At 36.1% G+C, this 23078-nt stretch overlaps 6 protein-coding genes across 7 annotated transcripts in view; 3 read left to right on the plus strand and 3 right to left on the minus strand.

Moving 5' to 3' along the window:
- Positions 1 to 1184: 1184 nt before the first annotated feature.
- Positions 1185 to 23078, plus strand: part of LOC133331861 (WD repeat-containing protein 26 homolog) — a 155103-nt gene continuing 133209 nt past the window's right edge. Inside the window, exons 1-3 of one of the 2 annotated variants that reach the window (XM_061540245.1) lie at positions 1185 to 2131; positions 2562 to 3517; positions 3588 to 4080. In XM_061540245.1, coding sequence (XP_061396229.1) covers positions 1721 to 2131; positions 2562 to 3517; positions 3588 to 4074 — 1854 coding nt within the window. In that variant the 5' untranslated portion in view covers positions 1185 to 1720 and the 3' untranslated portion in view covers positions 4075 to 4080. Of the gene's footprint in view, positions 2132 to 2561; positions 3518 to 3587; positions 4120 to 23078 lie in introns of those variants that run through there. The other variant, XM_061540244.1, reaches the window with a different exon arrangement.
- LOC133331873 (protein ARV1) lies at positions 4678 to 6183 on the minus strand. The gene is made up of 4 exons (XM_061540263.1): positions 6082 to 6183; positions 5760 to 5879; positions 5075 to 5222; positions 4678 to 5021 (listed from the first exon to the last, which is right to left on the minus strand). Exons 1-4 carry the CDS (start codon positions 6181 to 6183, stop codon positions 4678 to 4680), a joined length of 714 nt encoding a protein of 237 aa, XP_061396247.1.
- Positions 8581 to 11396, plus strand: LOC133331874 (toll-like receptor 2). The gene is made up of 6 exons (XM_061540264.1): positions 8581 to 8587; positions 8648 to 8884; positions 8947 to 9178; positions 9292 to 10924; positions 10993 to 11120; positions 11177 to 11396. Exons 1-6 carry the CDS (start codon positions 8581 to 8583, stop codon positions 11394 to 11396), a joined length of 2457 nt encoding a protein of 818 aa, XP_061396248.1.
- LOC133331875 (uncharacterized) lies at positions 14592 to 15077 on the plus strand. Its single transcript, XM_061540265.1, has one exon. It carries the CDS (start codon positions 14592 to 14594, stop codon positions 15075 to 15077), a length of 486 nt encoding a protein of 161 aa, XP_061396249.1.
- LOC133331855 (RNA exonuclease 4) lies at positions 15360 to 16153 on the minus strand. The gene is made up of 2 exons (XM_061540239.1): positions 15700 to 16153; positions 15360 to 15646 (listed from the first exon to the last, which is right to left on the minus strand). The coding sequence occupies exons 1-2, from the start codon at positions 16151 to 16153 to the stop codon at positions 15360 to 15362; spliced, it is 741 nt and encodes a 246-aa protein (XP_061396223.1).
- LOC133331876 (insulin-degrading enzyme) lies at positions 19302 to 22353 on the minus strand. The gene is made up of 10 exons (XM_061540266.1): positions 22211 to 22353; positions 21877 to 22147; positions 21593 to 21821; positions 20997 to 21538; positions 20731 to 20937; positions 20320 to 20670; positions 20028 to 20259; positions 19764 to 19970; positions 19535 to 19692; positions 19302 to 19466 (listed from the first exon to the last, which is right to left on the minus strand). Exons 1-10 carry the CDS (start codon positions 22351 to 22353, stop codon positions 19302 to 19304), a joined length of 2505 nt encoding a protein of 834 aa, XP_061396250.1.

Raw genomic sequence — 23078 nt, forward strand, 5'->3', positions numbered from 1 at the left:
CACATATGAAAATGCTGGGAATTGCGAGTTATTCCAAAAAGAAAGATTTGCTTCCTCAAACTTTCCCAGCAGGCCGATTAAGTAAATTGAATACGGGAGTACATTTAATAAAGAACAATTTCGAATCGTATGCGTTCCCAATTTTCCTGTTGGGTGATTTTTAAAAACATAATTTGTCATTTGACACTAGTATCACGTTGGAATCATGGCACACTGAATAGGTAGTCCATTTAGCGCAGCTGATGTCACAATTAACTGTCAATGTGGATAATTTTTACTTGAATTCGATGTGCAGTGTTTGGAATATTATAAGGAAAATTTTGAGCAAAAACAAAGGTTTTTGTTTTGATACATCACCTTATAATTGCATCATGGTTAGAATCAAATCAGTTGGGTTTTGCTGTTACCTTTTATAATTGTACCATGGCTGCAAGTATTTATAAGGAAAATCGATTTTGAAAAGCCGACTTTGCGATTTCCTCAAAAGTCGATATCGACTTTTTGACTTCAATACAAAAATTTGATTAGTCGAAAGTCGATTTACTTATCCCTACTACTGGCCCCTTATTTTCTGCTGCAAACGCATCAGTATATTTTTTTTATATTAAATTGTTATATTTTGGAGTAGTGGAGTAATCAATGACAAAAGGCGAGATCTTGAAATCTCTATAGTTGTCGTGTCAATATGTGGGGTATAAAACTATAAATGTCTGTCCCAGAAGGCTAACAAAGCTCCGAAAAAATTGCTCAATTTCTATTCTAAAAAAATATAGAAAAATTGAAAATTTCTTTAATAAAACTCTAAAATCGCACTTAACGATTCGGATTTCCCATGGAAATTATCAACAAAAATAACGTTATATAAAAAAGGTAAGCCATTGTTTTAAAAATAGAAAATAAAAAATAGTGCATTTGTGCATATAATCGAATGCTCGTTTTGTTGCCTTTCCCTGTCGTTAGTGCAGTGCTATGAATATTGAACATTTTGTGTGTATACACTGACACTGTTTACATTTGTCAGACGTCAGCTGTGAGATTGCTTACTGCTTGTGACTCGATTCATTCCGATTTGGTTTTTAGAGTGTACATTTTACAATTTTTTAGAATCCGAAAATTGTACGAGAAAATATTTGTTTTTGTCTTTGGATTTTTAATATGAGAAATATAATATTTTTACTTTTGTTGTTTTGTTCTGTAGCGAGTTAGCAGGGCACCTGTGAAAGACGCAGCGTGCACTGAGCGATAAGAGCAGAGGAAGAGAGAGACAGTATAGAAGCTGTCGTCGTTGGTGTTTTTAAAGAGACTCAAAATTGATAGAAACAACAAGAAAGCTGCTGCAACTGGTGCCTCTGTCGAGGACCAGCCGCCGCGCAAAAAAGGACGACGTTCAGCAGCAGGGGGTGCCACATCATCAGCAGCAGCAATATCAACATTGACCGAAAATTTCGCTGGACCAAATAATAGTGATCAAGCCAGTTCATTTTTATCGGGAGACACCGAAACGGCGTCAACTTCAAGAGCCGCCGCTGCTGCACAACAAGAGCGAATACGCAATCAAAATAATCACGAAAAACAGACAAAAGGTGATTCAGCAAATCAAAAAGCAAACAATAACAGCAATAACAAAGAAAACCATCAAGCAACGGAGAACAAACAACTCGGACAACAGCAACAGCATTGCAATCAAATCAGTGATACAGAAAAAAAATCGGGTGTAAATATGGATAATATTGGAGCGATTCCTTCCACCTCTGCGGGAATTGAAGCGGCATCTGGTGCCAGTAACCATGGAAGTGACTCATCCTCAAACATCAACAATTCTACAACTAATGGACACGATCCCAAACACAATGGATTCACTGCCAGGAATAATAACAACGCCATAGAACCGTCTAACAGTCGCGATGACCAGAACAATCACAACGAGACGAATAACACGATCTCTTGGTTAGGAAAGTCCAACCAAGAAATCATAAGACTTATTGGGCAATATTTGCAGGACTTGGGTCTCGAGAAATCTGTCAATACATTAATGTCCGAATCTGGTTGCTATCTAGAACACCCATCAGCAACTAAGTTTCGAGAGCATGTCCTTTCAGGAGAGTGGAGCAAAGCAGATGCAGACTTGAAGGTAAGTATTTCAAGGGGTATGACAGTGGGGGGGCGTGAACAAAGTATTCAGTATTTAAAGGCAGTTCTTGATTGGCACCTCACTTGATGTAAGAAAACAAATCAAATTGAGATGAGTGGGTTTTAGCGTAACAAAGTATTAAATTAAACCCTGTATAGCTGTTATCATTATAAATAAATTTCCGTTTTTCTGTTCCAGATCCTGCAAGAATATTATACTAGTCGAAATTTTATTTTTAATTTAATTTATTAATAAGTATAGTAACTATTTCCTATTATAAATTTCCTATTTTCCTATTATAAATTTGAATAGTTGTACCTTTTTTGAGTACAGGAATGGACCATGAATGTCACAATGTCTGTCAATGCCATAACTGGAACAAAATACATAAAATTGTTTGATAGTAGTTTCTCTATTTTTATATTTTTAGGAACTAGAACCGCTAATAGACAATGGGAAACCATCGACTATCACAGAAATGAAATTTTTATTGTTGGAGCAAAAATATCTGGAAAATCTAGATGATGGATGTCCCTTGGAAGCCTTGCATGTTCTGCGGAATGAGCTTACACCGTTGCAACATAATATTTCAAGGGTCCATCAACTCTCGTCATACATGATGTGTTCAAATAATCACGACCTTTACCAACGTGCCAAATGGGAAGGTAAAGGAATATTATCTCGAGCACTTGTAATGGAACGCTTACAGACATATTTGCCACCATCAGTAATGATGGCTCCCCGGCGCTTGCGATCCCTGCTGCAACAAGCCGTTGAGTTACAGACACAGAATTGCATGTTCCATGACATGGCATGGGAAACGAATCTGCAAAACGTGTCGTTGCTCACGGACCACTGCTGCGCCACCGACGGGTTTCCGCTCCAAACAATTCAAATTTTGTCCGATCATTGCGACGAAGTGTGGTTCTGCAAGTTCTCACCTGATGGCTTGAAGTTGGCTACGGGTAGCAAGGATGGAGCTGTCATAATCTGGGATGTTGATCCGTATAAATTGCAATTGAAACAACGTCGTGTTTTAGACAGTCAAACACAAATGAGTGTTGCTTTCATTAATTGGAGCCCCGACTCGAAAATGATCTTGGTTGGTGGACCAGAAGACTCGACGGAAATATGCATCTTCAATGTCGACGATGGTCGTTTAATAATGAAAATGGATAACATGAATCAAGAAGACAGCCTCTCCTGTGGGGCATTCAATCGAGATGGAACCAGGTTCGTGTGTGGTGGACAAAAAGGACAATTTTACCTATGCGATCTTAAGGGTACAGTACTCGATTCATGGGAAGGAGTACGAATCAATAGCGTAGCCTACAGGTCAGACAATAAAACGATATTAGCCGCAGATAACCATTACAGAATCCGAGGGTGAGTAAATCTTTTCGAGTGTTAGAAATAATACACTAGACTGGTGTCCTCCTTATTATTGCGCTTACAGGTATAACTTTGAAAATCCCCGATCAGATTTTGACGTATTGAAGGAATCACACCCAATCATGACATTTTCTGTGAACTCCGCAGACCGTTTAGCATTGCTGAACATTTCAAATCAAGGCCTGCATTTGTGGGACTTGGAGGACAAATGCCTATTGCGTAGTTTTCAAGGTATTCGCCAAAGCAATTTTGCTATACATTCGTGCTTTGGGGGAGTCAACGAGAGTTTCGTTGCCAGTGGAAGTGAAGACAAACACGTCTGCATTTGGCATATAAAAAGAGAGGAGCCATTGGCCAAACTGTCGGGACACGCTAAAACGGTTAATTGCGTCTCTTGGAATCCCGTTTATCCCTCCCTACTGGCTTCGGCCAGCGATGATTCGACTGTTCGCATTTGGGGTCCAACATCTACACATAACGTTAATTCTACACCCGAAAGTGATGACTGTTCGTCGTGTTCATCTTCCTCGTCGTGGAATATGACTTCCTAGAGCATAGTAGCAGATATGTTTGACGTCGTCGTAGTGAAAATATCTGGGCCCTTCGTTTTAAGATATTTAACATTATTATTATTTTTTAAGTAACACTATTATGCGAATTATAAAATTACTTCTGGTTAATTGTGTTTCAATCAAATGTACGCTCGACAGCAAACCAGTTTAAGAACTGTTGAAAAGGCTATACGGCTCCTAAACCTCGTTCGACATCAGGAGCAGAACAGAACATTGTCAAGTTCTACATAGAACAGTGTGATTCCTGATTCGAAGCATGGATTGCAATTCTACAGGCTGTTAGCACAAATCAAAGCCTCAATTAAATCACGGGGATGTGCTTGAATACGATACTTGTTACACGATTTCCATATATACACCATCAATGTGATTCGAGAATATAGAAGTAAAACATAAAAAAATATTGAAGTAGATTGATTTATTAAGTGATCACATAATTTGAAATATTCTAAGCTGGAACAACATAGATTGTAAGACTTATTTTAAACCAATCGCTAATAACATAGACGTTTAATTTTAAAAATATAGAATCCATACTGAAATCCTAGAATGGTACATTCGCAAGTGTTTGATTGGTATGAATTATATGTTTACATTGCAATACCGTGTTATCAGAAATTCCTTAGCAGCGTATATTGAAATTACAAGCACCGCCGATACCAAAGCGCGACAGCGGCTTACTACCATGTATGCGGACACCAATGCACATAAATGATGTGCTGTTACGAGAAATCGATGAAGCGATGCACCAAAATCGGTGGTGTTCTCCCGCCATAGCATTATGGGTAATAGAAAAAATTTAGAAAAATTTGCGAGTGCATAAGCTTTAAGCATTTGGTATCCCTCGCGCTTCGCACCAACAAAATCAAGTTTCGATCCACAAGCAATATTTCCGATTACCATCAACGATGTACATAAGACAAACTCTGTAAGAGCATTGGTTGGCATCAGTAAAACAATAAAACTATTTCTGACTTACCACCGATCTTGTGAGCACAACAGTTATAGAATCCATGTTCATACGGTGATGATGCGTTGGGGTTAAGATTTATTTTTTGCTCATTTTCACCTCTCCACAGGGTTAAGGACTCAAGTAATAACAATATTAGGGACAACTTCCAAAATAACTGCAATAAAACGATATAATTATTCTCTATAATATTTCAATAAGTTGTGTCTGTTTACACGATATTTGGTAACAATTGCTAACAAGTATTACTAGATGTTGTCTGTTTACTCTACAGTTCAGTAAAAGAGAGCAAAAGAAAGAGCAAGGTAAATTTCTTCCAGTAAGATTTATCCAGCATAAGTCGATGTATTTCAATCAGCCATTCATTTTAAAATTTGACCAAAGTAATATATATATATATATATTTTGAATTTCTTTCCTTAATAATCCTAAAAATAACATTATTTCAAGCATTTTTAATGAAATTACGAGATATTTTGCAAAATCTTACTGGATGTTGTCTGTTTACTTTTCTCAGTATTAGGCAAGAGAAAATTAAGACGGCTTATTAACTGAAATAGAACTTGCTGAGTAAATTTTACTGGAAAAGTAACCAGACAAACTATTTCGGAGTCAATGTCTCCGCAGCCTAAGTATTTCCAACTTGGCCGTAAAATGAATTCGTAGGTATATTTAATTCGTGTTTGTTATTTACCTTGAAATCTCTATTATGGAGGACATGACGGTAGGACGAATGTGACAACAGCATTAAGTCGACAATTATTATCACAGGTTCGAACTCAATATATTTGTCTGCGGTTGTTTGGCATTTGTCCTGCAAATAGTTTTGGAAATAATACATTTCTAGTTAAAGGATACAATGAAGGCTTTGCGTGCATGTAAGAATTTAAATAAATAAAAATTTCATATAAATAATAAGTATGTGGTTCTGGCTTATACATCACAAGCTATACTCGTCAAATTGCATTATGTTCCACAGTTGTAGACATTACGCACATTAGCAGCATTAAACTTACACAATTAATAGTTTTTATTATTTTATTATACTTCTTGTAAAGATTGCATAGTCTTTTACCGCAATTTATGCAGACATAATTTTCAAGTGGCATTTGTCCCATTATTTATAATTCTAATATTTAACATAATGTTTAGAAAATAGAGAGCAAAATAATAAGGAAAAACTTCTTCTTGATTCTTTATGGTTTGTGAGAATCACCTTGTAATGATAACAGCACTGTTATCAATGCGATATCAAACAAATACAACCTTATTCTATACGTCAATTGGTCTTATTTTGACCAGCATTTCACAGTGAATTTTACCTTGTTCTAAACGAAGTTCGAAAGTGAGAAATTATTTATTCTAAATCATTGGAGAATGTGATTGTTTCTGAAAAAAATATCGCCAATAAATGAAAGGCTATTTATCGTCTACATGGTTTAACGAATCATGAATAATGAAACAGAAGCGTCATAGTAGGTGTGTCTGGTTACTTTCCCTGCAGGAATTGTCCAGTAACTTCTTTCTGAGAGAGTAAGGTAGTTTTATTCTCTTTTGCAAGAAAAATGCGAAAAGTAAACAGACGGCATCCCTGCAGAAGCTTGCAACTAATCAGCTGATTTGTCAAAACAAACCAATTTGTCCGCCATTATAAAGAATTAAAAGAAAGAAAACACAACCAGTTTAACAAGTTTTTGAGCTATATTTTGTACCATTCCTACTTTTCACACAGAAATGTAAAAAAATAAGTTGGAAACCATCATAACTACCTTTCTGCATATCCAAATCCATATTTGGGCTTAATAATTTACTGCCACTGGCTACAGAGACACACTGATCTTCTTCCGTCATTTTTCTAAAAATGCTGGAAATAGTCTTTTATTTTCCTATTACATATTAATACTTACGTTTTTCTCGTTTTGTAAAGTTTTTCTCTAAAAACAATTAGTCTTGCTAATTCCAAAAAAAATTATTTTCAAATTGAAAGCACAAAAATAAATAAACAAACAATAGAAAACATCTGATTGAATGTCGATGTATGAGAAGAAGAAGAGTTGCAAGAGATTGCAAGAAGAAATTTTTCCAGCAAGAATTTGCAAACTCTCACTGAAAGAACTGTCAAAATTTCTCTCTCCAACCGCTCTCTTTTGCAGAACTTTTGGGTTAACAGACGACTTCCAGTAACAATTTGTAACAATTGTTACAAACTTTAGGGTAACCAGACACACCTAGTATTGCAATTGAGAAAGTGGGGAATACAAGATAAAAGGATTGGCGACTTCAGGTATGAGAGGAGATAGAATATGAATAAAAATGTTCATTGATGTGTAAAGAAATAATAAATGTGAAGCAATTTTAATTTGATGCAATATCGCAGATTTCTTTCCGTCATTTGTTTTTTAGCATCTTCCTCTTCATTGCTTCTCCATCTTCATTTAGAAGAAGGGAAAGAAAGTGAAACTTTTTCACCGGTGAGATCCCCTTAGGGAATGTTGAGAATAATAAGCGTTATTAATTAGATCAAAATATTTTTCGAAGCGAAAATGTTATGCTTTCAAATGTACATAAATCGTACAAATTAAGAGAACTCGATCGACAAAAAAAATACAAAAGTTAGCTTTGACAAAGGTATCGACATAATTGTCGTTTTAATTAAATTTTTGTCCTAAAATACACGAAATGTTATATCCGATCGTTTCTTAACGACCACATTATTATATAGTTGTTATTTAACAAATATAAAATATCTTTTCTTTCGTTGTGGGTGTTTGTCCCTTTACTTTTCGTTGAAAAAGTAAACGGTCCAAACAAGATTAATTGGGTATGTTTAACTGAAACAGTTGAAAAAGTAGGCGAACACAACATTATCCATCCAATTTATAGTTCCAAAACTATTTACTCAAAGCAATCAAGTTATTAATATTATATACTGCATGTCCGAATTTACCTATCCAACATTTGGCCTGTTTCCGTAATGCAAGTATCTACATGTTTTACTATTTTTTCGGCATCATAAAGTAAAAATTGTTATCGTAATATAAATATTTGCTTGCGGTATGGACCTATTATTTGTATACAAAATCTATAAAAACTAATTTTTCAAATTTTGGCCGTTTTACACCACCCTAATAAGTTTTCTTACTTCTTGCATTTTCAAAAAAGCAATAAGAATAGATAACTTTATATTGACGGTGGTAAAAGGTTAGTAGTTATAATATACCTAACAATTGATAAGGAAAACATCGATAAGCGCTACTAGTGTTTCATTATCATTATTGACCATTTACCGCAGACATATGTACATAAAAAAGAACATTAGTAAATCAGTACCAAGTGTTTGCAACGGACTTTAAAGTGCTCCTATTTGTCATGTACGTTAAAAACGAAAACAGAAACCAATGATTGTTTTGGGTCGCAAACAATTTAAAGGGATGGAATTTGCATTGTCACTCGTTCTCACTCTGAGTGTTCTTTTTGTCTACAACAGTGTTTATGGGCTAGGTGATAAAAGTTACATGAGAAGTAATAAAAGTGATGAACGTTTTCTAGAGGAGTCATATTCCTAACGAGAATTGCATTTAGATTACAGAACTCCTGGAGGACTTGAAGATCGAGAGGGCGAAGAAGACACATTCGAAAATCCATACGAAACGAATCTGAACTTCATTTACAACTTGAGCAGCATTGACTTCGACCCACTAATTTCAAAGCTTAATCGTGATTATGGACACACTTGCTTGCTGGATGACTTCAAAAATACGTTGTTGTGGTGGACATTTCCTAATGGAACACTTAAAAATAAGCACTTAATGCTTAAATGTACGTTTATTACATGATTGTCTACATACATATAAAGATGTGTATAATTGTAACTATTTTAGCAAAAATTGCCTTTATGGATCTGTCGCATCAACATACATTCAAGGATGAGGAATTACTTAGGAAGCTTCGAATACATGGGGGAGACGACTTTGTCGTATTTTCCGCAGCTCATAATAATTTGTCCTATGTGCCATATGACACCTTGTCTAGTATGAGTTTGAGTCTGAAATGCCTAACACTATGCGGCAACAACTTCAATCTTAACGCTGTGGATCTCCAAAATGAAGGTGAGTTCTTTAAATATATTTTGGGTGCAAGGGGCACTTGTTCAATTCTATTATAAGATTTTTTGCCTATGTGATAGATTTATATTTGTTTCTCGTATTTTCTATGTCTATAGACAGCCTTCACACAACGACATGGGCAACATTTCCATTCATGGCGAACCTAAATGAGTTAGATGTAAGCAATTGCAACATACAACATATAACACGATATTCTTTTCGAAATTTAACAAGCTTGAGAAGGCTATACATGTCGGGCAACAAAATTTTGGAGTTGCAATCCGATACATTCCATCACATACCGTCGTTGGAATATCTGGATTTGTCTTTCATGAATATGTTTGAATATACGTCCATTCCAACAGTGACTCTGGATACAGTATTTAGACAATTGTACGGTCTCAAGATACAACAGACGCTATTTAAAGACCTACCCAATCTCAAGTACTTGGATTTTTCCCACACAAAGTTGTCTAGAAACAGTGCAATGGCTTTTACCCATCTTGGCAACAATTTGAAGTATTTAAGTTTATGTTACACTGGATTTCCTATGATCGGCAATGCTATTTTAAGGAATACAGCACTCGTGGCACTAGACTTCTCGGGAAATGTATTTGCTGCATATAACATACTAGACGATTCTTTCGAAGGTGTGGCAGGAACTTTGAGTGTTCTCTTTTTTGAATTGTCAAACTTGAAAAATATATCGTGGATCCGAAGCCTCAATAACTTGCGCATACTCGGATTGGCCGGCAATAACATAAACTCGATATCTTTTGAAATGTTCAATAACTTAACAAGTCTGGAAGTTCTAGACCTCAGCACAAACCACATCGGCAATTGGTATAGCCGAGTGTTCACCAACAACGAAAAACTTCGTATTCTCAATCTCAGAGACAATAATATCAACATAATTACTTCCGAAATGCTGAAAGATTTCAGTTTATTAAATTTATTGAGTCTGGGAGACAATAACTTTGTTTGCGACTGTCTGTTAAGGGATTTGGTTGACGTTAGCAATGCTAATAGCAGAAACATGGATTGCGCCCATGAAATAATCGAAGAAGCTCTGGAATATACCTGGGACAATATCACGGAAAACACGACAGCGGCCAACATTGTAGCTTCGCATACCCTGAAGAGGCTGAATAGCAAGAGCAGCAAACGAATAGGAAATAAAGAACTCCATAGCGTTTTAAAGAAGATTAGATATTTATACAATCGGACTGAAAAATATCAAAGAACATGTTCCCCTCAATCGCCGCAAGCTGGTTCAGTTGTGATGAGTAAGCTTAACGATTCGTCAATGTTGAAGTTCCAACTTTTAGATTACAAGGATGAAAACTACTGGTGTTTTAATGAAACTGAAAAATTGAGTTTTTTTGAGCTGAACTGTCACCAGCGGTCTCTTGTCGATGATATAGTACGGCAACTAGATAACCTCACCTATTATGTTGTTGTAATCATAGGAACTTTATTGGCAGTTTCTCTCGTCGGTGTAATAATTTACGTAAAACGGTGGCACATATACTATTACTACTCTTCCATTAAATCCGCTGCTTTGGTGTCGGAGACTGTCAAGGATAGCAATGAGAACCTTCAGTCGTCCCATGAAAATGGTGGCGCAAACATGATCTATGACATTTTTATAAGTTATTGTCAAAGCGATCGCGAATGGGTACTCAATGAACTTATGCCTAATGTTGAGGAAAATGACGATATAAAAATTTGCTTACATGAAAGGGATTTTCAGGTGATGTGTATTTTTTAAAAATCAACTAGAATCGATTACTTATTTATCTTATATGATCTTCTATCCAGATCGGAGTCACAATTCTCGACAATATAATATCATGCATGGATAGATCCCGATCGTTGATGCTTATAATATCATCTTCATTTCTTCTAAGCCACTGGTGTCAGTTCGAAATGCACTTGGCCCAGCGAAGGTGAGAGAGCATATCTTGGAATTTTCTGTTGGGACTGATTCTATTTTCGTTTGCAGGATGTTTGATGTATGTCGGGACTGTTTGATTCTTGTCTTTCTGGAAGAAATACCACGACATAAAAGACCAAAAAATTTGCAGTACCTTATGGACTTGAAGACATATATAAAATGGCCAGGTGGCAAAAATAGTAACAAGTCGCGGCAAGAAGAATACAAAATATTCTGGAAGCGTTTGAAACGTTCAATGCAGAGAATTGCTGCCGACACTGTCCAATAAAGCGATAAGGAAAACATGTATATACATATATAATTTATACTTATAAAAATGTACCTGATGTATTCTTAGTTCTTGTTTAAAAATACTTATTGTATTTTGTTTTAATTTGTTTGCCAGTGCTACGCTGAGAACTTACAGTATGTTACTGGGTAAATTTCTTCCAGTAAGAGTTATCCAGCATAATTCTATGTATTTCAATCAGCCGTTAAGTTTAAATTTTGACCAAAGTCAAGAAACATTTTTTATTTTATGAACTTTATTCCTTAATATGTCTAAAAAGAACATTTCGAAAATATTAAATGAAATTACGAGATATTTTTATTTTTTTTTTTTTTTATTTATTTATATATTTCATAGTGCCCAGTCTTTCGACCTTAAGGCTGTAAGCTACATTTCACAATTAAATATAAAATTTATCGTATTAAGCGGCTTAAATGTAAAAGAGAGGGATATTGAACTACTAAAGAATATTATACCGATTAAATTACAAAAAAAAAAGTTTTTAATTATTATAGATTATGATTAAAAAAATTTGATTAATTGGATTATGACTACTCCAGTAGGAATGGAATGGAAAATTATTATATATAAAAATGAGTTGTGTTTTTATCTAAATAATTTGTATCACAAATATAAAAAAATTTAACATACATACGTACATTAAAAAAATTTAATTGAATTTGAACTTTTGTAAAATCTTACTGGATGTTGACTGTTTAATTTTCTCAATATTATCCAGAAAAGAATAAAAACGGCTTGCTCTCTGAAATAGAACATATTGTGTAAATATTACTGGAAAAGTAACCAGACACAGCTATCATTAGAATTCGCATTAAAGTCTCAGGCAAGTTAGATATATATATCGTCAGCTAAAATGCAAAAAGGCGTAAGTAGCAAAAGCATAATTGTGTAGGAGAAGCAAAAAACTGTTTTGAATGAAAACTATAAACATGTCATGTAAAATGAAAAAGTATGCCCGGCAGGGTGATATTGCATATGACTAGAGATGGTATTTACCGGGTATTTACCCGGTAAATACCCAAGGGGTGGGTAAATACCGGGTAAATACCCATTTGCGGGTATGGGTATTTACTACATGAATCGGTAATACAACATCTTACACCCTATTTCCGGGTTTCTGTAACAAATCGATTTAGAATGGATAGTTTTACGATACTTTAAAAACGTGGGTAAAAACTTGGGTAAATAAGTTTTTACCCAAAATTGGGTATAAACTCATTAACTGCAGAACCACTTGACATAGGCGGCCAAAATTTTGCACACATGTTTCTAATGTCAAAGCAAATGTCAAGTGGTTCTGCAGTTAATGAGTTTATACCCATTTTTTGGGTAAATACTCAAAATAGGGGTACCTTTGTATGGGGGCTACCAGTAAATATGGACCTACATACATAAATTTTTGCATGGACATTTGGTACCCAAAGAGAACACTCTGTGCCAAATTACGGCCAATTTGGTTGTAAAATGTATCTAATAGACAAAAAATACCTTAAATCGGGAGATATGGTTATATGGGGGCTATATCAAAACTTGGACCCAGGGACCCCATGTTGGATTTTTATATTTGCTTTGACATTAGAAACATGTGTACAAAATTTTGGCCGCCTATGTCAAGTGGTTCGGCAGTTAATGAGTTTATACCCTATTTTTGGGTAAATACTCAAAATAGGGGTACCTTTGTATGGGGGCTACCAGTAAACGTGGACCTACATACATAAAATTTTGCATGGACATTTTGTACTCAAAAAGAACACTCTGTGCCAAATTACAGCCAATTTGGTTGTAAAATGTGACTAATAGACAAAAAATACCTTAAATCGGGAGATATGGTTATATGGGGGCTATATCAAAACTTGGACCCAGGGACCCCATGTTGGATTTTTATATTTGCTTTGACATTAGAAACATGTGTGCAAAATTTTGGCCGCCTATGTCAAGTGGTTCTGCAGTTAATGAGTTTATACCCATTTTTTGGGTAAATACTCAAAATAGGGGTACCTTTGTATGGGGGGTACCAGTAAACGTGGACCTACATACATAAATTTTTGCATGGACATTTTGTACTCAAAAAGAACACTCTGTGCCAACTTACAGCCAATTTGGTTGTAAAATGTGTCTAATAGACAAAAAATACCTTAAATCAGGAAATATGGTTATATGGGGGCTATATCAAAACTTGGACCCAGGGACCCCATGTTGGATTTCTGTATTTGCTTTGACATTAGAAACATGTGTGCAAAATTTTGGCCGCATATGTCAAGTGGTTCTGCAGTTAATGAGTTTATACCCAATTTTTGGGTAAAAACTCGGGTATTTACCCAAGTTTTTACCCACGTCTTTAAAATATCGTAAAACTATCCATTCTTAATCGATTTGATAACATAAACCCGGAAATAGGGTGTAAGATGTTGTATTACAGATTCAATATAGTAAATACCCAAATAAATACCCACAAATGGGTATTTACCCAATTTACCGGGTATTTACCCAATTTACCGGGTATTTACCCTTTGGGTATTTACCCACTGCCCATCTCTACATATGACGAATAATAGACTATAATTTTTTAACAAATGTAGTTATTTAGTTTAATGGCAGTCATAACAATTAAGTAAAACCGTGAATTTTTTGTTAGTTACGCCCTTTTGCATTTATCAACTAAACCCACTTGTAGTTACGTCTTTTTGTTTTTTGTTAATAGAAGCTCCTTTTTTGACCGCAGACGTGTAAAACTTTGTCAACACATGTAGTTTATTGACAATCACAATATTCATTCAAAAAAAAATATATATATATATATTAATATACCTTCGTCTCAGGCATTCCTTTGATTGGTTTTCTTTCTTCAGCCCATTTGGCTATCAATTTAATTGGAATGCTCCTATTCCGAGGGAAACTAAGAAGAAGCATTTACATTTAGTTTTGACAGCTGTACAGTTGTTGCTGTGGGTGAAGGTAATACTAGAAAACAAAGACCGATCAATTGTGTTTATTTTGTTTACTTGCTTAATGGTAGGTAACAAAAAGAAGAAGATAAGACGAAATACACTTTTGAATTCAATTTGTGACATATAGAAGAACGGAAAATTTACATCCTTACAAATAAAAAGTCCATATTTTATAGCTGCGCACATATAAAACAATTTAACAAGACCCATAAGCTGCCGTAGCCAAATGTCGACTCCTAGGAAAAATTACAATTCTTACAAATCACCCTATTCTAAACCTGTCCAGCCATATGCCTCGCAGAACGACGATTACATTTCATTGGAAATGGGTGGAAGATGCCATGAAGGAAGAGAAGTAAACGGTGGTGTGAATTACACGAAGAGAACTAATCAAAGGCGTACACATTGCTATGGCGGACATAATGAGAATTCCCAATTTAAGAGTGGCAGCGGGCAAAAATCTTGGTGTACAAGGAAAAATGAAGGAGGCAACTCAGGCTCGTATCGAATATCTAATTTTAAACAAAGCCCTAATTTATCAGTTTCATCATACATACATCCGTCAATGACGGAAGATCCTTGGTCTGATTTAATGGCACGCATAGAATCGTTGGAGAAAAGTGTAATTACGTTAAAAGTCCAAACCGACGATGTAGAAACAGGTTTTAACGGAGGTGTAGATAGTCAGACCGTTGAAAGCCTTCCAACGTAGTCAAATATTTAAAAGACCCCTTTTGAACAACACACAATTAATTCTATATTTTAATAATACGCCTATATTTCATATATAAAATAAAAATCTATTATTGTGTTGACTATAAAATCTGATCAATCTAGAATATCAATTTATATGAATATGTGGGTATAAATGCAACATCACAATTTATGTACCTATGCCAAGACGAAATAATCCATTTCAGTGCCATATTCCACAGCAAAGTAAGGCCGAATCAGAAAACATTTCTTTGAAATTTTGATAGGGGCACTGTAGTATTTATAATTTTCGATGTTGGTGCTTCCTAAGATACGCTTCCCAGTCTTTACTTAGTCGGTTATATATATGCATTGCAGCACGGGCATCTTCGACAGAGTTGTGTTCACCAGTTTGTATTTCTTGTCCCAGAATGGCTTGGCTCAGACGTTTGAGGCTCGGCGTACGACCATTCGCAACTAAGCGACATAAAGGTTTATATCTAGCTGTGTCCCGGATGTGTGAATATGGATGTTTGATGTGTAAAACTGCTAAATCGTTACGTATGGCATGTCCAACGAGTATTTTTCCTAGAAGAAGATTTCGTTAATAGCTGTAGGCCTGAAACACATTTTGTAAATACCTTGCAAAAGTTTTACTACTTCATCCTGTACGTCTTTGAACTCCTCCCCATTTTCTATATCATGAGGTCGAATACCCGAAACACTCGTTCGATAATCAGTGACTGCTTCTTGCGGCTTAACAAATTTATCTATTATAATTTCTCCGTTTTTATTCACGATTGAGACTCTGGCAAGCATATCCTCTTGTCCATTGAAACCAACGCCGACCATTTCGCAATCCATGGCTAAATATTTGTTTAACTGATTTGTCTTCCGCTTTTGTCGTAGACGTGCTGACTTGCTCAGAGCAGCAGATGTCTCTGTTTTTGCGTCTTCGTCATTCTCGTCAACCTCATCGTGTTCCTTCCCCGTCTGAGATGTATCATGGGATTGACGAATTGCTTCCCAGTTTGATCCTGCCGCACTTCGACTAACGTTTACATTATTACTATTCTGAACCTGAAGTCGTTCCATGGACGTATGTAATGGTTTGGTATGTTCTACCGTTTCTTGTTCTACATGACAATTTTCCGTCTCTGAAGATCTCTTCTTCCGGTTTCTTCTCTTCCTTCTTTTAGGCACGGCATGCTCCAGATTTTCAGACATCTGTATTTTGTAGCTTAAATATGTTCCTTGAATTATTAAACAATCGATTTCGGACCAACAAAACGTGACAGCAAAATACCGCGGAAAAATGTACCGAGTTTCTTCTTCTTATCGATGACACAGTGTAATGTACACGGAATGATTAACCTGTTACAACAAATGGAAAGTGATAGTTAACCACGAATGAAAACAAACAAGCAAAAAGGCTTGCTCCGGGTATTTTCAGTAAGGTAGCCGCATAGGCGAATTTCCACAACAAACATCATCAAACTTGTTGTATTTTAATATGTCAAAAATATTTTGCCAAAACAAAAAAATTCATACGATTTTTTACACAAATGCTTGTAGAAAATGTTAATAAATATATTGCCAAAGAAGCTCTTTAAAAATTCGGAGATTTTCATTTCTTATTTTGTTTTTTTAATTTTTTGTTTTACATTACAACAACATTTTTGACATTTATTTGCACCAACATCTGGGCCGATACGCCTATATAACTTGTCCCGGCCTACACATTTGTTGACAGAGTAGTTGACGTCTACCAAATATAAACAAAAACAATAAGGCATCTGTTTAGGCCAGGGACAAACAGAAACTTATTCTCAATGAGAACAAGTGTGTGGTGGTTTGCCGGATGCTCGTGTAGGCGATGGAGAGCAGAGTGAGATTTGGAACAAGTCTAGTTTAGGGGCTCCACTCGGATCGCTTTGAAATTTTTACCGTAAGTAGTCCTCGTTGAGCTGATTACAGTGATATATATTTTATGTGGGGGAAATGCATACTTCCCGAGATATGGGCCTTGAAAGTTCGGAGAATATCTTGATTAAAACGGCCGTTTTAGTAATGCCACAAAGGCAATATGGGTATCATTTTAAAGCTTACAACGAATGCGCATACATGGCTACGCAATACAAATCCTTTTTTAAGAGCAATTTTCAAATCAAATTTAAGGTTTTTTAAGTAGCCGGCCTTCGGCCGGGGCTTAAGACTTTCAACTATGGACAGACGCATACATGGCTACGCAATCCAAATCCTTTTTTAAGAGCAATTTCTAAACCAAATTTAGGTTTTTTTAAGTAGCCGGCCTTCGGCCGGGGCTTAAGACTTTCACCTATGGACAGACGCATACATGGCTACGCAATCCAAATCCTTTTTTAAGAGCAATTTTCAAATCAAATTCAAGGTTTTTTAAGTAGCCGGCCTTCGGCCGGTGCTTAAGACTTTCGCCTATGGACAGGCGCATACATGGCTACGCAATCCAAATCCTTTTTTAAGAGCAATTTTCAAATCAAATTTAAGTTTTTTAAGTAGCCGGCCTTCGGCCGGGGCTTAAGACTTTCACCTATGGACAGGCGCACACATGGCTACGCAATCCAAATCCTTTTTTAAGAGAAATTTTCAAATCAAATTCAAGGTTTTTTAAGTAGCCGGCCTTCGGCCGGGGCTTAAGACTTTCACCTATGGACAGGCGCATACATGGCTACGCAATCCAAATGTTTTTTCTTTCAATTTTAGTTAATATTATATAATTTACAATGATATACTATATTTATTTTTAAAGCACTATTCAAACCCTTTAAAATGATACCCATATTGCTTTGGTGGCATTAGTAAAACGGCCGTTTTAACCAAGGTATATTCCAAACTTTCAAGGCCCATATCTCGGGAAGTATGCATTTCCCCCAAATAAAATATATATCACTGTAATCAGCACAACGAGGACTACTTACGGCAAAAATTTCAAAGCGATCCGGGTGGAGCCCCTAAACTAGACTTAAGCCTGAGATTTTCAACGACAGTTGCGGACAATATTCGATTCTTACCCTACCTGTTTAATAGACGTTGGTGCTTAAAAACAAAAGGAATTTGAAAGCAATGCCAGCCTTTGCCTTGGGCTTAATACCAAAAAGTAATAATCCAGAATTAAAACGTCATGTTCAATGGAAAGTTGTTGAGTATTTTGCTTGAAGAGGGTAGAAAATGATTTGTGTGGAGGTATAAGAAATGTTGGCTTAACTCTAGCTTAGTAAAAACGATCAGATTTTGCTGAAATTTTTTCCAGGGGTAGGTATTTTTTCCCTAAATATGAGAATATGTTTTTTTTTTCTTGGGGGACGTACCCGGTTATTTGAGCCGAGTACGGGTACCCGTTTATACCCGGTTCCAAAATCATTTCATAATTTTAAACCTTATTAAAATACCTTTCCATTGAGTGGTGAAGGGATTATCTCAAACCATTTTGGAGATACAGCCAAAAAACTGGGTTCTGGACCCCGATTTTTTTTTTTTTGAAAAACATCCTAAAAGTCGACCATGAGTCCATTATAGTCCTTTGTGACTGTTTCTGTTGTAGATCAAAAGATATGGGCCTTAGAACAAGGAAATTCTGTCGCGTAGCCGGTCTTGGTATCTGTCCATAGGAAAAATTCTTAAATCCTTGGCCGAAGGCCGTCCACCCACAAAAATATTATTTAACAGGAGATTTTGTCGCGTAGCCGGTGTTGTTTTCTGTTCATAGGAGAAAGTCTGAAATGCCCGGACGAAGGCCGCCCACCCAAAAAAAAAAAAAAAACTATTCTATTTAAAAGATTCTGTCGCGTATCCGGTGTTGGTATCTGCCCATATGACGCGATGATTATATTCTCATGATTTTGACTATATTGTTTTGCTTTACTTTTTTACTTTCGGTGTCATAAACCGCTTTTTAAATAGACTTGTTATTTATATTAACTTATATTATAATGGTACAAACAATTTAAAGAAAGCTAAATGTCTATACTCAAAACTCATCTTGAATATAAAAAGAATTTCCAAACATCATTATATAGATTTAAAATTTTTCTGAAGTTCAGTCGTTGTAAACGATTTTGACCGTGCATCGATAAAAAGGGCGCATATTTTCTACGCATAAATATTGTGTTTGACAAAGAAACAAACTACAAGTTTTTTTTTACAAAAGTTGAATTTTTATTATATTCCACTTGTAGGACAATAATTCTAATACCGTTAGCACCATTTACCTTTCTTGGTCCACTAAAAACAATGTAGCCCAGTTGTTCCTGGTGAAAAACGTATGCTCTTCTACATATGAGGGGTGTTTGGCCGATTGGACAATAATTCTAATACCGTTAGCACCATTTACCTTTCTTGGTCCACTAAAAACAATGTAGCCCAGTTGTTCCTGGTGAAAAACGTATGCATATTGTTGTGTTTTCACCAATTTAAGTTCAATTTGTAGAACATACTGACCTTAGTTCGTAAGCAATCATAACATGGTTCTGTCAATATCTGTGAAATAAGATTCACCATGTTATTACTTCGATCGGACTGGGGGCCACACTGTAGATAGATTTGAGTGCAAGAACTCTTATGAAAAGTATTTTCCTTTTCGAATAGATAACTATCACCTGAAATCGGATGGAATATTAAAATATATTTATATATTTATATGTAAATGATATCGCATATCACAATATACCTGGACACAATTTATATTCCCTTTTCGGAAGCATTTGTCTGGCTAATAAAGGCAATACCTTAGCATTTGTTTCTTCCAAACGTTTATTAACTAAACCAGCAATTTCGAGGGCCTTTTGCTTAGTCACGTTTCCGTAGATAAAACATTCAGTATGTAGCCGTGAAAAAAATTCTTTGGCATAAGCAAGGACGCGGTCATATGTGGCTACTGTTTATGAGAAGTCATTTGTAGTGTGTAGTTTAATGACATACATTTTATACTTACGTTCTACGGCGTCTAACAATTCGTAGTTTGACCAAACATTCTCGGTTAATAGAAGGGTCAAGTAGTACATCGAGTGCTGGTAGGGCTGCTCGGCGCTAAAATTCTTTAAATTGCGCTTGTACTCTTCCTTGAGGATGTCAAAGCGTTTCTCATCGGCTTCGAAATCAAATAAATGCTTAAGTAGATGGTCCAAAAGTATCACCTGTTTATCATTATAACCGCGTATTGTAACCTAAAAAAAAGTGACGTTGCACGATCACCGTTCATCGTTAGCACTAGTATATATACTCACTTCGATACCATTTGATTTATTTCCAACTTGCAGTTTTAAATCGGCTAAGTCTGCATCGTAGAGATATTCATTCAGCTGGTCCCTTATTAAAGACACCATAAGGAAATTCAAATTACAATTGAGGGGGTCCAGATAAGCTATAGGATTTGACATATCAAACGACATACACGCCTTGGGTTTTAGGTAAACATTATCCTGTTTGTGCCATACACGCAAAATGGGAGTATCCATTATTATTACTGGGTGTTTCGACAGATCCTTGTCAAATGGTGCCAACTCATAATCTTCTGGAATGAAAGCATTTGGCTGTGGCAAAGCTAAATTTGGATTCGGCTCACACGTCTCCCATTTCTGATTTCAAATAAATATATTAACACATTAGTAGAACGGCATAACATAACCCTAGTTTACCTTAATGGTTTCGGAATCGATTTTTAGCGTTGCATATTTTGTTTGGTAATAGGGCTCCGTCAATATTGCTTCTTCTTCGTAACTTTGCCCAATAACTACTACTCTGCATTTAGATGGGACGAACTCGTCTAGTAATTTAGTAATTAGCTCCGGTTTCCACTCATCACTTAGATAAGGAGCTGTGAGGACTTCCTCCAGCGGATACACCTAAACAATGGTGGACTTCTTTATTTTACGCAAACTGTTAACGGTTTTTTCTAACATACCTGCATGCAGGTTACAACATTTGTAACCAGTTTTTCGGGTTTCTCTTTCTCCTTGAATCTAAAACGCATGCTATTTATTTTAGAACATTCATCAAAAATCCACTTTTGGGGACCGACTTCACGTAGCATTTTCAAATATTGAAATACAATATTAATAATATCATCGACGTGTTTAGCCCCCTCCGTTGTTAGCGTTATGTGTATTTCAAAAAAACCAAAGCCATGTAAAATATTCTGATGGCCAGCGAGAAGGTCGTTGGACCAACCTAACCTACGCAATTCAGATAAAATACTCCCTTTGCCTTCATGTCCGAGCAAATGAGTCAAATAACTGTCAGGTGCGGTTTTATAAAGGCCGGTCAGATCGTCTGTCGTAAAACTGATAGTTAACGAGCGTATATCTTTTACAGGCACTATCAGCACTCGTTGTCCATATTGATTATCATCATACGGTTCCCTGGGCCATGTTGGCACTTGTACATTTTTATTCTCAATTTCGGAAAATTTCTTCAGCACCATTTGTTCCAGCTCATCGAGACTATCTGTGAGTAAAATAAATTAAAATGAATAGCAAAAATATCAAATGTGTGTATCACCTTTTCCAATAACGGCCAAGCTCATTATATTCGCCGAGTACCAATGTTTATGAAATTTCAGAAGTTCATCTCGTACCTCGATGTTATTTTGTTTGGGAATTTCGCACAGAGTAGCTTTACTTCCACTCCCAAACTTCTTATAGGCATGTCCTTCTTTCGCTAAATGTTTATGGACTTGTTTGATTCGCCACTCGTCGTTTGGTAAGTTCTTCTCATGTTCCGAGTTGACCTATTAAAGATAACAGCTGAATACTATTTCATTTTCGTTTCTCGTATTCACTCACGGCATTTATTTCACGCTCTGTGGCACTTGGTGTGAATAAAGGTCCTATAAAAAACTGGGCAAACCTATCAAGTGCTCCGTCAAGTTTATCTGGAGCTACGTAGAAGTGGTACTTGGTCATAAGGGGGTAAGTAGCAGCATTGGATGAACCTCCACTCTGAGACAGATAGGTTGTGTAGTCGTTCTCATTGGGATACTTTTCAGTACCCAAAAACAACATGTGTTCACAAAAGTGAGCTAAACCAGGCAAACTTTCCGGATCCGACATATGTCTATAATGCAGAAGGCAATCTGTTATGCATCAGGTAGATTAGTTTCACGTTCTGGAATCTTACCCCACTTGTACAGCCAGTGCAGCAGCAGATACATCAGTTGTAGGGTCACTGGCAAGCAAAACTTTAAGACCATTCTCCAACTGTAGCCCCCTATAATCTCTATTGTCTTGCTCACTTTTCTCGATGTTTTCCAACCTTTTCATAAAAAATACAGCATTGCCTTATATTGACTAATTTCAAAAAGTTAAACAAATAAACTGGGAGTTTGGAGTAAAACCCCGTACCTTTTGATTGGCAAACTCTTCAAAGGACTGTCTGACAAGGCGTCTGGACTGGATAACGAACTGCTCATGTTTCTCCCTTGGTTCTCAATCGACGAATAATTGTATGATGACACCACACCGAATGAATACGATTGGCGATTCGCTTTTCTATAAAAACAACAAATAAAACCTGTCGTTGTTGCATCGCTTTGTAAAACCAATGGAAACTTACTTCAAAGACCTAATCGATATTTGGCGGCGTAAGGGCGAAATACAGTTTTTAATAAACATGAATTTGTCGCAGTGTTACTAATCAAAGCTTCTGTAAGTTAAACAAAAAATAAAATTGTTCACCAGATCTCCCTCTTTCTCAATGGCGTGCAGTTGTAGTTGTATAATAACACTGTCAATTGTTATCGTATTTTTCGTATTTTGGATTTGCCTGCTTTGACATTTCGTAAGCGCTTTAACGCGAGAGCGCAGTGGTCTCATTGTGCAAAATACATAGCAAAGTTCCTTTACCCCTTAAAAGTATCTTCCAGCTGACAGTGGAATGTTACTTAGTCGAGACCCAAGAATGCTAACTTATGTTGATTTTAAGTAGTTTTCATTTCCCGTACTAGTCATGTTTGGAGCTTTTTTCTTTAACTTTGAATTGAATAAAT

Source organism: Musca vetustissima, unplaced genomic scaffold, assembly GCF_032173495.1.
Source record: "Musca vetustissima isolate MV318-11 ecotype Yass unplaced genomic scaffold, APGP_CSIRO_Mvet_v1 utg24363, whole genome shotgun sequence".
NCBI classification, from domain to species: domain Eukaryota; kingdom Metazoa; phylum Arthropoda; class Insecta; order Diptera; family Muscidae; genus Musca; species Musca vetustissima.